General features: G+C 45.0%; 1 protein-coding gene across 1 annotated transcript in view; it reads right to left on the bottom strand.

Annotated features, from left to right (window-relative positions):
• Positions 1-1,709: 1,709 nt before the first annotated feature.
• LOC133441194 (metaxin-1-like) overlaps positions 1,710-16,627 on the bottom strand; it is a 28,122-nt gene continuing 13,204 nt past the window's right edge. The window contains exons 4-8 of the mRNA XM_061718595.1: positions 8,918-9,010; positions 8,606-8,788; positions 3,530-3,606; positions 3,288-3,445; positions 1,710-1,990 (exon numbers count right to left, since the gene is read on the bottom strand). Coding sequence (XP_061574579.1) covers positions 1,740-1,990; positions 3,288-3,445; positions 3,530-3,606; positions 8,606-8,788; positions 8,918-9,010 — 762 coding nt within the window. The 3' untranslated portion in view covers positions 1,710-1,739. The remainder of the gene's footprint in view (positions 1,991-3,287; positions 3,446-3,529; positions 3,607-8,605; positions 8,789-8,917; positions 9,011-16,627) is intronic.

Here is a 16,627-nt window from a genome sequence, read left to right as displayed (position 1 = left end):
TAAGCACTTTCTGTGAAGCACTTTGGCTGCGGCTCAGCCGTTTGTAAATGTGCTATACAAATAAAGTTTGACTTTGACTTTGACTGGTGCAGGTTCCACGTTAAAGTGAAACTTGTTCTGTTTCTGAACTGGTGGAAGTTACATGAAGTGGTTCTGGCTCCGCTTGGTGGAAACAGATCAGTTTTTCTGTTTCTTGTTAAACCGTTCAGGACCTCAGTTACAGCAGAGTTCCCCCCGACTCCGGTCCCCGACTCCGGTCTCTGACTCTCGTCCCCGAGGGCCGCCGGCCCGATCGGGGACCAGAAACCCCCGGAGGAAAACCTCTGGAGACCTCTAGTTTTTAAGTTAGTTAATCTTTATTTCGGTCAATTATAAGCATAAAAAAAATCAATAAGCAAGATAAACATTTACAGGTTTTTCAACATGGTGCTTATTTTGACCGAAACCAAAACCTCTAAAGACCTTCCAAGACCTCTGTCGTCTGATCGTACAGCATTTCCTAAATTTACTTCACCTTTATTTCTTAGTCAACATCAAAGCTGCAGTTCCCTGACCTGCCTCTGGGGGCAGTGACATCACGCATCATTAGGGGCGTGGCCTCTTCATCGGCCTGCTAGTTAGCACTTACAGTTTATATCAAGCAATACCAGTGGTGTCAATTCAGTGGAAGGTAAGGTACGGCAAGGTTACGAGTCACATTAACTAGAGTATCAATCAACACGTCCAGCAAATATTCATCACAGAAGTTTATGTAGCTGATCTGTGTGGTCAAGAAAACTGGAACTTTTTCAAATGCAGTCTCACTCACTGTAAAAACTCTAAATCTTACCAGGAATATTTGTCTTATTTCTAGTTAAAATGTCTCATTTTTAGTCAAAAAGTCTCATTACACTTAAAACAAGAGTCATTACCAGAAAAATAACTTGTTATTTGACAATTTTCACCTGTTTCAAGTACATTTTCACTTGAAATAAGTAGAAAAATCTGCCAGATTTATCTACTTATTACAAGCAAATAAATCTTGTTCCACTGGCAGATTTTTCTACTTATTTTAAGTGAAAATCTACTTGAAACAGGTGAAAATGGTTGTTTTTAAAATCTTGTCTTAAATGTAATGAGATTTTTTTTAACTAAAAATTAGACATTTTAACTAGAAATAAGACAAATATTCTTGTTAAGATTTTGAGTTTTTGCAGTGTAAAATAACTAGTGAAATCGATCATGTTCTGATTTGCATTTGTAGTTATTCTATATTCATAAAGTAATAGAATAATCAATACAAATAGACACAGAGTAATTCCATTAATGTATTTAAAAAACAAACATTTACATTTCCCCCTGAAGCCGAGGTGTGGCGGCTGCCGTACCTTCATACCTAATTGACGCCCCTGAGCAACACATCTATTTCTAATCTGATTGATTGACAGCTGGCTTGGCCAATGGCTGGCCAGAGCTCACTTTGATTGACAGGTGTTGGGCAGCTGAACACACAGAACCCAAACAAGTCTCACTTCCAGGTTTATTAACTTTTACACCGAGTGACAAGTGGAAGAGCAGCTGATGATGATGATGATGATGTCATCGCGCCGGAAACGTCTTTGACGGGAAAAAACAAGTTAACGTGAGGAAGTTTTCTTTTTTCCCGTGAAAGCAGCGAGTGGTTAAGTTCCTCCGAGTGACGAGGTCTGGCCACGCCCCCTGGTGGCGTCTTTGGTGAGAACCTCCTGACGTCCTCGTCCTCAGCCGTCGCCCTCGCCCTCCTCGCCCTCGTCCCCCCCCAGGTGCTCCAGGCGGGGCGGCTCCTCCAGCGCCCGCCCCCGCCGCTCCTGCTGGATGGAGACCATGCCCGTCACCAGGGCGTAGCTTAGCATGGCGCCCAGCGCCACCAGCGCCGACAGCAGCTGCTTCCGCCGCTTGTTGGGGACGTGGTCGAAGTCGCCGCCGTCCGGCTGCCCCGACGCCGCCGCCGACGCCCTCGGGGTGGAGTTTTCTGGAACCAGAGAGAGGCGGAGTTAGACCGGTACCTTTAGGCCACGCCCACAGCTCTGATTGGTGCGTCTGTATCATTCAAACATCACTGCCGGTGCGTCCAAAATGCCATACTAAATAGTATATACTAAAAAGTATACTTTAGTTCGGCACACTTTTGAGTAAATATCAGTAATATGCATTAATTGGGACGTAATATTAAGAGCCACACGGCACTTCCTGCCGTTGGGAGGGGGAGTTGTTACCATGGTAACAACTCCTGTCACACTCAACGTTATGCCATAAAACAATAACATTAGCACTAGCCATGAATGAATGAATGGTTTATTTCAGACAGAATACGAGGGCTTATTCTAGCCTATCCTGTGCAGTGTATATCATTCACACAATATGGCATCATGATAATATGATAATACACAAATAAGAAAAGAAATATATAAAAGAAAATAAAGAGAAACTGTCATTGCATTTTGTTATATAAAAATAGTAAACCAATAATGCAAAAAGGGGTATATAGGGGTATACAACGAACGTTAAGCCATAAAACAATAACATTAGCACTAGCTATCATTGGCTGCCTGTAGCTAGCTCATTCGTAAACTTTGCAAATACATCTACCCACACAATAATGTGATAAATAAATGATGAACTCATCTGGTTAATATCTTATGGAAACCAAAGCAAAATCACACCTAATTCCTCACATTTAAATTGTAGCGTGATGTTGATGCTGCTGCAGCTTAGCTTGGTACTGCTAACGTTATCCTCCATTTTTGTTGGTTGCTAAGTATTTGCGCAGCATTTAGCAACCAAACACCGCTGCATTGCATTGTGGGAAGTTTCTGCTCGGCTAGTGTCCATCAATCCATACTAATACATTTCTCGGGAATGAGAAAAAAGTTGAAATGTCGAGAAGAATGTTGAAATACAATTTCAAGAATAAGAGTAAGAATAAGAAGAATTTTTTCTCAACATTTCGACTTTTTTCTCGACATTTCGACTTTATTCTTGAAGTGCATAATGAAAAAAAAAAATCTTCCTCCTCTAAAATATTTTTATTTTTCTCCTGCCTGGCTCTAATACTCTTCCATAAAAACGAGACTAAAATGTAGATTACAAAATAAAAACTCTGCTAAAATGTGTCTTCATTTTCGTTGATCAAAACGAGAAGATCTTTGGATCCACTTTCCTACATAAATGTGGAAAAGAAAACCCAACGTGTCGTCGTAAAAGAAAAAGATGGGGAGAAGTGCGGAAAAATAAATAAGTTGTAAACTCAAACCCGGGCGGGTCCTCACCTGGGGCGTCCCGGGGGAAGTACAGCAGCAGGATGCTGCTGCAGAACTGCTCCAGGTTCTCCAGGGACTTCAGGTGCTGCTGCAGCTTCCCGTTGGGCAGCTTGCACCGCAGGACCGGCGCCAGGTGGCCGAAGACGTAGGCGTCCAGGGACGAGGGCCTGCGGAGGGAGACATGGTGACCGACCTGACGGACCTAGCGGTTCCGGCGGTTCCTGCCCCCCCCAGGTATCAGAGTTACTCACGAATCCCCGAAGAAGAACTTGTGGGAGCCGAGTCGTTGGGACAGCAGGTTCATGCACTCGGCAGCATCTCGGTACAGCTGAGGACAACAGACACAAGGAGACACTTAGTTCCTGAACCAGGACCTACCAGACCTCAGGAACCCCAGAACTGAACCACCACCTCCCTCCTCTCTGATGTTCTTTGATTCTAACCGTAACCCGCCCAGACCTTCCAAGATCTCTGAACATCTCTGGAGAGCTCTGGAGACCTCCCAAGATTGTTAGAATCGCTCCATTGGCTACCCGTAAAATTCAGAATCCAATTTAAAATGTTATTACTTGCATATAAAGCCCAAAACGGCTTAGCTCCGCAGTATTTACAAGACCTGATAGTGCCTTATGTTCCTGGCAGAGCTCTCCGTTCTCAGAGTGCAGGTTTACTCGTAGTTCCTAGAGTATCTAAATGTAGATTTGGAGGGCGGGCGTTCTGCTATCAGGCACCATTACTATGGAACCAACTTCCAATCTGGGTTAAGGAGGCTGACACCACCTCCACCTTTAAAACTAAACTTAAAACCTTTCTGTTTAGTAAATCCTATAGTTAGTGTTTAGTAAACCTCTAGCTGGTGTTGGTAAATCTCTAGTTAGTGTAAACTCTAGTGTGTTAGAGTCAGTAGTCATAGTCGCAGCTATAGAACAAGACTATAATAGTTAGTCTCAAATATAGCTTCGCGGTAGATATGCTGCTATAGGCTTATGCTGCAGGGGGGACCGACATGATCCACTGGGCGGTGCCTCTCACCCTTCTTCTCCTCTCCTCTTCCCTGCCTCTCTTCTCCATTTCCATTTTTATTTATTATAAATATCTCATATCCATCATTTTTGTCCATCGTTCCTGTAGTTTCTTGTGCCGGCCCCCCTTTTTTCTCTTTTGTGCATGTTTGCAGGCCGGAGCCTCGGGAGCTGCATGCTGGCCCGTGTTCCCGGACCCCCCCCATCCCCGGTCATCCTGTTGCTGCTTCCACCTGCCCCCCCCCCCCTTCACTGACCACTAGGATCCAACTGTGAGTTCATCTCCATTAACCTCTAGGTTAATGTTGGATTATGCTTCTGCGTTAAATCAACGCAGAGTGTGCGCCGCAGGTTGCAATGAGCCGCAATGAGCACCTCACGGCGCAGGCCACGCCGTGCCTGACGTCACCTCCCAGAAATTGTAACTCCGCGTCGAGGCGACGCAGACCCAACGCAGACCGAGAGGGCTGTGATTGGTTCGCTTGGTAGCAACGCATTTCCGGTTCCGGTTCGTGAAGCAGTCGTGAACTTTCAGCCTCTTTTCTTCGTGTATGTGTGATTTTTTTTTGTTTAGTTTTTTTGCACAATAGTTGTCCTTATCTCTTTAATTCACTGTGACTGGAAAAGTCGGATAAACCATTCAGGAAAAGATCGCACCCCCCTAGCGCTCTGGGGGGTATTACACCGCGGCGAAATGGAGTGACGGAGAAGTCCGAAGGGTTCACGACGGCGTCACGGCAACGGCGTAGGCTCTGCGTTGGTTTAACGCAGAACCTTAATCCAGGCTTTAGACTTCACTTATGGCACTTTTCCACTAGTACCTACTCAGCACGCCTCGCCCTCGTTTGTTTTTCCACAGTCAGGTGAGAAGTGGGCGGGTTGGGGTGAAGCTGCTGGGACGTACTTGATTGCGCAACCCCTTTGTTTGTGTCGGAGCTGATGAGAAATCTGTTGGTATCTGAGCAGCTATGAAGAGACAGAGCTCCTGGTAGATCTGGTCCTTCCTTATCTCCGTCTAGATCTTTTTAATTCTCTCCTCAGCACCAGGTTTATGAACATCTGCACCTCAGAGTTGGATCAACAAACAGACGTTAGTGCTGCCATTGTCGGTCGGATAAAATCGCCGCGAACCGCTCGCGCTGACTCCCGCTTCCTGATTCCATCGTCTGACGGCCCCCCGACCAATCACTGGCGTGTAGTGTAGTGACGTCAGATCCAGGGCCGACTCAGCCGCTTAGAACCTCGGCAGAATAGGTACAGAAAAAGTATCTACTCGGCTACACGCCTCCACCCGTCTCGGCCCCTAGTGGAGAAGCGCAAGACGGGGGCGAGGCGAGTCGAGTCGTGCTGAGTTGGTACTAATGGAAAAGCTCCATTACAGTCTGGTACCAAACCGGTTCTGGGGGGTCCTCCACCTGCCTGGCGGGGCTCGGACTCATCACTGAATCACCGTCACATCTGGTCCCAGACGGATCAACGTTCCATGCAGGAGAACCGGGCCGGCAGGTGAAGCAGCGCCGAGAGCAGGCGGAACTGATGCATCGTGGGAGACGGTTTAGACGCATTAACCCAGAAATGCAGATAATTCCTCAGGAATGCAGCGACGAGTGAGTCCAGATGCAACTAGAGACCTCCGGCCGGTTCAGGCGAGGAGACCTGGACCGGTGTCACGTGACGACGGAGCCGTCCGTCGGCCCTTTGACTCGTTTGTTCCAGTCGACGTGGAGCAGATTGTCCACAGATAGTTTCACAGACAGTTCCACAGATAGCTCGGATCTGCTGGCTGAAAACGGCGTGTCTTTCCGAACGACGGAGGAACGTTGGCCTGGAAACCTTCATCTGGAAATCCCATAAAAGTATAAACATATAAAAGGAGCCCAGAAATGTTGGCGGCGGATCAGCAGAGAACAATCAGCGCCGCTGAGGGAAGATTCCTGCGCGGCGGCCAACCCGCCCTCATCCGTCCTGGTCCGTAGTAAACACACGATCGATACCTGGATCGGTGATCGGGGGGGGCCAGACCTGGACCTGGACCCCTCCCACGGATGGGGGGGGGGGGGGGGCAGACCTGGAACCCTCCCACGGTCCCCCCCCCCCCCGACCCGCCACCTCTGACCCCAGACCCAGTTTCCTCCGGTGAGCACATGGAAACGACATCTCTGCTGGAAACTGATGTTCCAGACACTCGGCGCGCGCTGGACCTCCGACAGGAAGGAGGACGGACGGCGTCTTTGATCCGTCTTTTCCTCCTCCGGGAGTCCACGAGTTTAGACTTTCTGTCGGCAGATTCTTTCATCTGTTTTATTCAGAACAACCTGGATCGGTTGTCGCCGGGTCGGGGGTCCTCTCTGACGTCATAGACGGTGACGACAGTGGTCATGTGACCCGTCGGTCTCTGAAGAGGAGGACGTGACCTCTGAAGACCTTCCAAGACTCTGGAGACCTCAAAGTCTAGTTTCTCCAGTGTTAGCGTCGCTCCATTGGTTACCCGTAAAATTCAGAATCCAATTTAAAATGTTATTACTTGCGTATAAAGCCCAAAACGGCTTAGCTCCGCATTATTTGCAAGACCTGATAGTGCCTTATGTTCCTGACAGAGCTCTCCGTTCTCAGAGTGCAGGTTTACTCGTAGTTCCTAGAGTATCCAAATGTAGATTTGGAGGGCGGGCGTTCTGCTATCAGGCACCATTACTATGGAACCAACTTCCAATCTGGGTTAAGGAGGCTGACACCACCTCCACCTTTAAAACTAAACTTAAAACCTTTCTGTTTAGTAAAGCCTATAGTTAGTTTTTAGTAAACCTCTAGCTGGTGTTGGTAAATCTCTAGGTAGTGTAAACTCTAGTGTGTTAGAGTCGCTCCTGTAGTTTCTTGTGCTGGCCCCCCCTTTTCTCTTTTTTCTCTTTTGTCCATGTTGCAGCATCCTTTGCCGGACACCGGATCCTGCAGTGTGGGAGTGAGAGGGGCAGGGTAACAGCCCCTTTTGGACGGGGGAGAAGGTTCGTCCCTCAAGACTCCTCTCCCTGGCCCTGCCCCTTCTCAACCTTTGCAGACCTTCCAAGACCTATGGAGACCTCGAAGACCTTCCAAGACCCCTGAAGACCTTTCAAGACCTCTGGAGACCATTGAAGATCTTCCAAGATGTCTGAAGACCTTCAAAGACCTCCTGAGACCTCGTTTCCCGCGGGACGCACCGTGAACATGTCGACGGAGGTTGGAATCATAAGTGGCTGCCGTGTTTATGTTTATGTTTATTAAGGATCCCCATTAGCCGACGCACAAACGCCAGGCTAGTGTTTAAGTGACACCGGTAAATACAGACGGGTGGTGGCTCCGCTAAGCGCTGTGGCGGTGACCGAGACCAGAACCAGGCTGTCTCTAGTGGTCGGTCGAGGAACTGCAGCAGATCTCAGCTCCTCATGAGCCTCGACCCAGAACAACCCAGTTAGTTAGTCGGTGCCTGGTTTTGGTTCAGTGACGGAAACAAACAGTTTTCTAGTCGTCTACTGTTGAATCGTGGATTCTGCCCCCTAGTGGAGACGTCTGGTATCACGCTTAGCCAGATCTTTAATTTGCTTTAAAGACCCAATTAATTGATGTTCAAAACTTCAAGCATCATGTTTGTTTCATACTTTCAAGGATGCACAGCTTACAACCGACCTCACTGCACCTCTGGGATTTGTATTTATTGTATTACTTTGTTTTTAGAATGTTTGCACAAGTTAAAGATGCACTGGTGTTGTATGATGTTTATTTGTTTCACAAATAATCTGCATCTTAATTGCACTGGCAGAAGAGGTCAGGTTGACTGGATGTTCCTCATCCATTTTTGGGCACGTCTTTGCACAATTTTAAGAAATAAAGACAATTACCAAAGTTTTAGTTTTTGGCCTTTTTAATCCTTATAGTAGATCAGAACGTATTTACTGTTGGGTGTAAAACTTGTATGTCTAAAACCATTCCTTTATTATTGTAAATATTGGTGAAAATACTTTCTTTTTTATCTTTTCTTTTTTTTACCAAAGCTGACTAAAACTAGACTAAAACCTTTTTCAGTTTTCGTCAACTAAAAACGTTTTGAGTTTTCGTCGACTAAAACCTTTTTGAGTTTTCATGGACTAAAACTAGACTAAAACCTTTTTGAGTTTTCGTCAACTAAAAACGTTTTGAGTTTTCGTCGACTAAAACTAGACTAAAGTATCACATGTAGAAATGACTAAGATGTGACTAAAACTAATAAGCATTTTCGTCCAAAAGACTAAGACTAAATATAAAATGGCTGCCAAAAACAACACTGGCCCCCACCTCCTTCTCCAGCTCCTCGCCCGACTCCAGGCCGTCGTCTCCGCGCAGCAGGCGCAGCTTCTCCAGCTGCCGGGCCTGCATGCGTCCGGGCAGGAAGAAGTTGAGCGGGAAGGGCATGTGCTCGGCGTACCAGCGCCGCGTCACGTCCACGTAGTTCTTGGGCTCGATCCAGAAGGTGTAGATCTGCGGAGACACCGGAGTCAGACCTGAGACCCGAGACCTGAGACCTGAGACCCGGGACCCCAGACCCGGTACCCGGGACCCGAGACCCGGGACTCGCGGTTCAGGGACACCTGAAGGCCGGAGTCTCACCAGAGCCGGCATGAGCTTCTCCTCCAGCAGCGAGATGAAGGCCAGGCTGTCGGCGCCCTCTTTGGCCGACAGGTCGTAGTCGGCGTTGTATTTCTGGAAAACACACATCACACCTTGATTGACACAAACGGGGGAGAGCAGAACCGGTTTTCAGGTGTGTAAACCCCGAGAGGTTCAGCTGCGACAGACGAGACCTTCCAAACCCTCTGAAGACCTTCCAAGACCTCTGAAGACCTTCCAAAACCTCTGAAGACCTTCCAAGACCTCTGGAAACCTTCCAAGACCTCAAAGACCTTCCAAGACCTCTGAGAACCTCCCAAGACCTCTGGAGACCTTCCAAAACCTCTGAAGACCTTCCAAGACCTCAAAGACCTTCCAAGACCTTCCAAGACCTCTAAAGACCTTCCAAGACCTCTGGAGACCTTCCAAGACCTCTGGAGACCTTCCAAGACCTTCCAAGACCTCTGAAGACCTTCCAAGACCTCTGGAAACCTTCCAAGACCTCAAAGACCTTCCAAGACCTCTAAAGACCTTCCAAGACCTCTGTAGACCTTCCAAGACCTCAAAGACCTTCCAAGACCTCTAGAGACCTTCCCAGACCTCCGAAGACCTTCCAAGACCTCAAAGACCTTCCAAGACCTCTAGAGACCTTCCAAGACTCTGGAGACCTTCCAAGACCTCAAAGACCTTCCAAGACCTCAAAGACCTTCCAAGACCTCTAAAGACCTTCCAAGACCTCAAAGACCTTCCAAGACCTCTAAAGACCTTCCAAGACCTCTAAAGACCTTCCAAGACCTCAAAGACCTTCCAAGACCTCTAAAGACCTTCCAAGACCTCTGTAGACCTTCCAAGACCTCAAAGACCTTCCAAGACCTCTAGAGACCTTCCCAGACCTCCGAAGACCTTCCAAGACCTCAAAGACCTTCCAAAACCTCTGGAGACCTTCCAATACAGCGGGGAAAATAACTATTGAACACGTCAACATTTCTCTCAGAAAACATATTTCTAATCGAGCTATTGACATGAAATTTTCACCAGATGTCGGCATCAACCCAAGTAATGCACACATATTAAGAAATCCAAACATTTATGTCCATAAATTAAGTTATGTGTAATAAAGTGAAATGGCACAGGGAATAAGTATTGAACACATGAAGAAAAAGAGGGGTAAAAAGGTCTGGAAAGCCAAGAAAACAGCTGGAGTCGGTCAGTATTTAGAAAGTTAACCTGTCCTATATTAGTGCAAAGTAATATCAGCTGGTTTAGTCGTGATTGATGCCTTTTAAAAAGGTTTCTCACCAGCAAGGTGTTGGACAAGAAGGATTGCATGATGGGTAACAGCAAAGAGCTGTCCAAAGACCTACGCAACCTTATTGTTGCAAAACACACTGAAGGCATTGGTTACAGGCGCATTTCTAAACTTCTGAAAGTTCCAGTGAGCACCATTGGGGCCATCATCCAGAAGTGGAAAGAACACGGCATCACCATAAACCAGCCACGGCCAGGTGCTCCTCTCAAGATTTCAGACAGAGGAGTCAAAACAATCATCGTTAGGGTTGTCCAACAGCCCAGGACCACTCGTGGAGAGCTGCAGAAAAACCTGGAATCAGCAGGTACCGTTGTTTCAAAGAAAACAATAAGTAATGCACTCAACCGCCTCCATGCACGCACACCACGCAAGAATCAATTTTTGAAGAAGAAGCATGTTGAAGCTCGTATGGAGACCCAACGGAACCCGATAAAGACGGAGAACATCTACGAGCCAGACGGAGGAGAGACTTGCGCTCACAACCTACCGCAGTCAGAGCGCACGAGCATGCTGGGTAATGTGTTCCAGCTGCTGCCGCTCAGCTACCGTTCGGAGGCTGAAGGCAGCGCTTGGCTCGGCGGAGGGGATGTGGGAACCGAGGGGTCCAGGTCCAACAACACCCTCGCAGAAGTGTTTCCATGTGAGGGAACATAAATCAGTTTTAGTGCCGGAGCAGCAACGCCGCCGCCGCCGAGCTCTGCCTCGCAGTAAACCGGGGTCGGAGGCCTGAAGGGTTTATTATGGGATGTTTTCACGGGGGGGGGGTGTTATTATGGGATGTTTTCACGGGCGGGTCTGCATGGGGGGGTAAACCTACAGCTGCTGGTAACACTTTGCTGATTTCCTGTCAGAACTTCAAATGAACGTTTACTAAGGCCCTGTCCCAATACTCCCACTACCCCTAGTTTTCATCCCTACCCCTAAACTTTGCGCGTTCCCGTGAGGGTAGTGGTTCCCAATTCCTCTTTCCACCTAGGGGGAGTGGAGAAAACGACGGTAGTGGCTGAATCTGTCCCTACGGATCGAGGGTTTTCCGATCCTCACTAGCTGAACTAGTGACAGAAAAATTTCCCAGAATGCTTTACGTCATCATTTGCAGACTGAATCAAAAAAAAAAACATGGCGGACATTTCTTATTTTTTAGTGAATAAAATCAATATTTTGAGTTAGTTTCTGCATAAAAATGCGTTTTGATTACATTTCTAGCGAGAAATATATATTTTACTTTCATAATATTCACTCAGTGAATGTATATAATCACTCGTTTGCCCGTTGTTGCGAAGATCACAGCAGAATAAAGGCTGATTTATGGTTCCGCGTTACACCAACGCAGAGCCTACGCCGTAGGTTACGCCGTGCGGCACACGACGCTGTGTAACCTACGCCGTACCCTACGCCGTAGGCTCTGCGTCAATTTAACGCGGACCCATAAATCAGCTCCCGAGCTGGCAGGCAGAAATCTCGAAATTTTCGGAGCAAATTTCTTAACAGGCGTAGCTACAACTGTTAGATTTCATCTATTAAACCACCATTTATCTCCTAAATGGTTTATTTCAGCCAGCAGTAATTCTCCACAGAGCTGCAGCTTTCTCCCCTGGGACGACCGCGCAGGTCGACCTGGCGATCACGTCTGTACTCCGGCAGCTGCTGTTACCATGGAAACAGCTGCTGCTGCTGCCCCGGACCGGCGGCTCTTCTCATCTCCGAAAACATCGGATCAAATTTCTTAACAGGCGTTATTTGGATAAACTGAGCCCCGGTTGGGGATCTTAACGGTTACTTTTACGCCTGAAAAAATTTTCAAACTTAATAAAGTGGCATATTAACAGCGCTACAGCGGAAATTAAAACAGCTTTTGGCTCTCTGCTTCCTGATTAGGAGTAGGGATGAAAACGAGGAGTAGTGGGAGTATTGGGACAGACCTGGGAAGATTTCAAGTGTCCTAAAATCTGTGGCTTCTTTTTTAGGGCTAGTGATAGTGAGGGAGGGCTAGTGGAAGAAAGTAGTGGTCTGAGTTTGGTGATGAAACGACGTGAGGGAATCTGTGCCCCGTAGTCGCAGCAGACGAGGGGGTTTTTACTCACTGAAGGAAAATCTGGGACTCACTGGAAGTGACACGTGGTCACATGACGCGGCGGCTCGGGTTACGACACGCAGGCAGAACTGGCTGGACGCAGGAAAGGTTCTGCTGGACCGGGAAGACCTTCTCCTCGTAGTGCTGGACCTTGTGACCCAAGGAAACCCCCCTCAGGTCTCTGGACCTGTGCAGGAATGTGGGTCCGCCTGCAGCTTCCTGTCCTCTAACGGGTTTTTCCAGACCCCCAAACAGGACCGGTCCGGGACCCCCGGGTTCTGACACTCAGACTTCTGCTGGATCTTTTCCACAGAGCTTCTGTCCTGCCGTTCCCACGTGGAACATGACAAATATACAGTGGGGCAGGAAAGTGCTTAGTCAACCACCAACTGTGCAAGTTCCCCCACTTAAAGACATGAGAGGCCTGTAATTTACATCATAGGTTCATTTAGACTGTGAGAGACAGAACGGGGGGAAAGAATCCAGGAAATCACTTTGTAGGATTTGTACTGAATGAAAAGGGCTTGGTTGTCATGACGTCATCACCTGGCGGAGCCGCCATGTTGGATGCTACTTTAGCTGCTGGACCCCTGCACACTGTACAGACTTGCTCCCTCTTCGTTTTGTCTTAGCCCACCAGTACTTGTAATCGTTACTTTCCCGTTATTCTGTTACTCCCTTCTTTCTTTCCTTCCTCCGTTCTTTCCTTCCTTCCTTTTTTTCTCCCTTCTATCCTTCTTTTTTCCCTTCCTTCCTTCTTTCCTCCCTTCCTTCTTTTCTTCCTTCCTTCCTTCCTTCTTTCCTCCCTCCCTCCCTCCCTCCCTTCCTTCCTTCCTCCCTCCATCCCTTCCTTCCTTCCTTCCTTCCTTCCTTCCTTCCTTCCTTCCTTCCTTCCTTCCTTCCTTCCTTCCTTCCTTCCTTCCTTCCTTCCTTCCTTCCTTCCTTCCTTCCTTCCTTCCTTCCTTCCTTCCTTCCTTCCTTCCTTCCTTCCTTCTTCCCTCCCTTCCTTCTTTCTTTCCTTCTTACAAACACTCACACAGACAGGGGTCAGATCATTCACACGGGTTTTATTCCCAACTTTTCCCCCCAGTTCTCTGCGGTGCAATTAACCCCAATCTTCAGATAAAACTATTTTGTTGAGGAAAAAATATTAACTCTATTTGTAGCTGCAGAGGAAGAAAATAATCCCACGAGGAAAACAAAAATATTGCTCACGCCTCGGAGCTTCTTCTGCATAATATAGCAGTCAAAAAAAGAAAAAAGTAAGAGTAATACAAAACATGTACTGTATGTTGTACTATTATAGAAATTTATTGAAACACATGGCGAGTCAAACATTTACCAAAGCAGCTGCCAAACACTCCTAAACAAGGTCGCCTAAGACGTGGGTTGTGCAGAACTGCGGCAGTAAATCCTCATCGGAGCTCCACTCTTTGATGGGGATTTCATATGGATCCAAACCGTTAATAATCATTATTTTCTCCATATACCGCTCCCTGGCTTCCTTGTTTAAGGTATCCCGGTAAATTCCAGTTCCTTTCCGGCATTTTAACATCTTTTTCTTTGCGTTCCGTCTGTTCACTTGGTGGTACTACACTGCTACTCAGAGGTGGGTAGTAACGAGTTACTTTTACTCCGTTACATTTACTTGAGTAAGTTTTGGGAAATGTTGTACTTTTAGGAGTAGTTTTGAATCACTATATTTTTTACTTTTACTTGAGTAGATTTGTGAAGGAGAAACTGTTCCTCTTACTCCGCTACATTAGGCTACGTTGAGCTGTTACTTTTCTAGTTCTGCCTGGTTAAAAAAGAAAAGTACAAAGGCTTGAAATTTTGTACTACTTTTGCTTAATTTATTTTTTTGATTCTGTTATTTTATTTATTTTATTATGTATTAAAGTACTTGAATTTACTTTAAGATTATTTTAATTTAAGCTATTTTTTACTAATTTTAATTTATTTTATTGATTTAATTTGCCTTAAGATTATTATTTTATACTTTTGTCTGTTTGAATGGTTGTTTTAAAAAAATAAATCAGACGTTACTCAACAGTTACTCAGTACTTGAGTAGTTTTTTCACCAAGTACTTTTTTACTTTTACTCAAGTAATTATTTGGATGTTACTTTTTACTTCTACTTGAGTCATATTATTCTGAAGTAACAGTACTTTTACTTGAGTACAATTTTTGGCTACTCTACCACCTCTGCTGCTACTACACTGCTGTTTGTTTACACTCACGAGGCTGCCAACACGGCCGCCGCGTCCCAGAATGCACCTTGGTGACCAAGCCCTATTGGTAAATTCCTGGGTAAAATAAGTATTTGGTCACCTACAAACAAGCAGGATTTCTGTCTTTCACAGACCTGTAAGTTCTTCTTTAAGAGGCTCCTCTGTCCTTCACTCGTTACCTGGATTAATGGCACCTGTTTTAACTCTCTCTCTCTCTCTCTCTCTCTCTCTCTCTCTCTCTTAATCGCAATTTACTTTTGCACTCCAAACAGTGCAGAACGTTTCTCATTGCACCAGTTCCCGGTATAAGTTTCCCGTAACGCTGATGGACAGAACTCAACACGAGAAACAACAATGGAAACTAAACTGATGGGAAGTCGTTGCTGGTTCGGTGGGGGGAAATTTTAGTTTTAAAAAACTACCGAGTGGAAACCTGGATAAAATCACAGTTGTGTGCAAATTGTGCAAGAAAGAATTTTCCTTTTATCCCCGGAGCTCTTCCAGCCTCCACTACCACCCCGATGCCAAACATGTTTCAGCTAAAACAGACGACGCTCCTGGTTCCAGCAAATGTGTTTCAGACATAGAACGTTTACAAAAACACCTGAAACAGCTTGAATATAGCAAACTTGAATTTAGGTTTGTGCCTTGTGGACAATGCAATCATATTCCTAATATTCATGTTGCACTTTATGTTAACACTCAGTTATCAAAATAAACACAATTTTGTTGTTTAAGCTCATTTACGTGTCAATTCAATGATTCAGTCATACAGGACTTTCTCAGAAAATTAGAATATTCTGATCAAGTCCTTTATTTTCTTCAATGCAAAAATGTCATCCATTCTGGATTAATTACAAATCAACTGAAATATTGCAAGCCTTTTATTATTTTAATATTGCTGATCATGGCTTACAGCTTAAGAAAACTCAAATATCCTATCTCAAAAAATTAGAATATTCTGGGAATCTTAATCTTAAGCTGTAAGCCATGATCAGCAATATTAAAATAATAAAAGGCTTGCAATATTTCAGTTGATTTGTAATGAATCCAGAATGTATGACATTTTTGTTTTTTTAATTGCATTACAGAAAATAAAGAACTTTATTACAATATTCTAATTTTCTGAGACAGTCCTGTATACCAAAATCCATTTAAATTGAAAAATGTTGCTTCTCGTGTCAAATATTGATATGCGATTAATTGCGATCAATTAATTACAAAGCCTCTAATTAATTCAATTTTTTTTTAATCAAGTCCCACCACGAATATATATATATATATATATAAATATATATATATATATATATAAATATATATATATATATATATATATATATATACACACACACACACACACACACACACACACACACACACACACACACACACACACAGGACTGTCTCAGAAAATTAGAATATTGTGATAAAGTTCTTTATTTTCTGTAATGCAATTAAAAAAACAAAAATGTCATACATTCTGGATTCATTACAAATCAACTGAAATATTGCAAGCCTTTTATTGTTTTAATATTGCTGATTATGGTTTACAGCTTAAGATTAAGATTCCCAGAATATTCTAATTTTTTGAGATAGGATATTTGAGTTTTCTTAAGCTGTAAGCCATGATCAGCAATATTAAAATAATAAAAGGCTTGCAATATTTCAGTTGATTTGTAATGAATCCAGAATGGATGACATTTTTGCATTACAGAAAATAAAGGACTTTATCACAATATTCTAATTTTTTGAGACAGTCCTGTATGACTGAATCATTGAATTGACACGTAAATTAGCTTCAACAACAAAATTGTGTTTATTTTGATAACTGAGTGTTAACATAAAGTGCAATATGAATAATAGCGATATGATTGTAATGTCCACAAGGCACAAACCTAAATTCAAGTTAGCTATATTCAAGCTGTTTCAGGTCTTTTTGTAAACGTTCTATGTCTGAAACACGTTTGCTGGAACCAGGAGCGTCGTCTGTTTTAGCTGCAACATGTCTGGCATTGAGGTGGTAGTGGAGGCTGGAAGAGCTCCGGGGATAAAAGGAAAATTCTTTCTTGCACAATTTGCACACAACTGTGATTTTA

Source organism: Cololabis saira, chromosome 3, assembly GCF_033807715.1.
Source record: "Cololabis saira isolate AMF1-May2022 chromosome 3, fColSai1.1, whole genome shotgun sequence".
Taxonomy (NCBI): Eukaryota; Metazoa; Chordata; class Actinopteri; order Beloniformes; family Belonidae; genus Cololabis; species Cololabis saira.
Note: the sequence above shows the minus strand (reverse complement) of the source record. Positions and strands in the feature narration are given on the sequence as shown.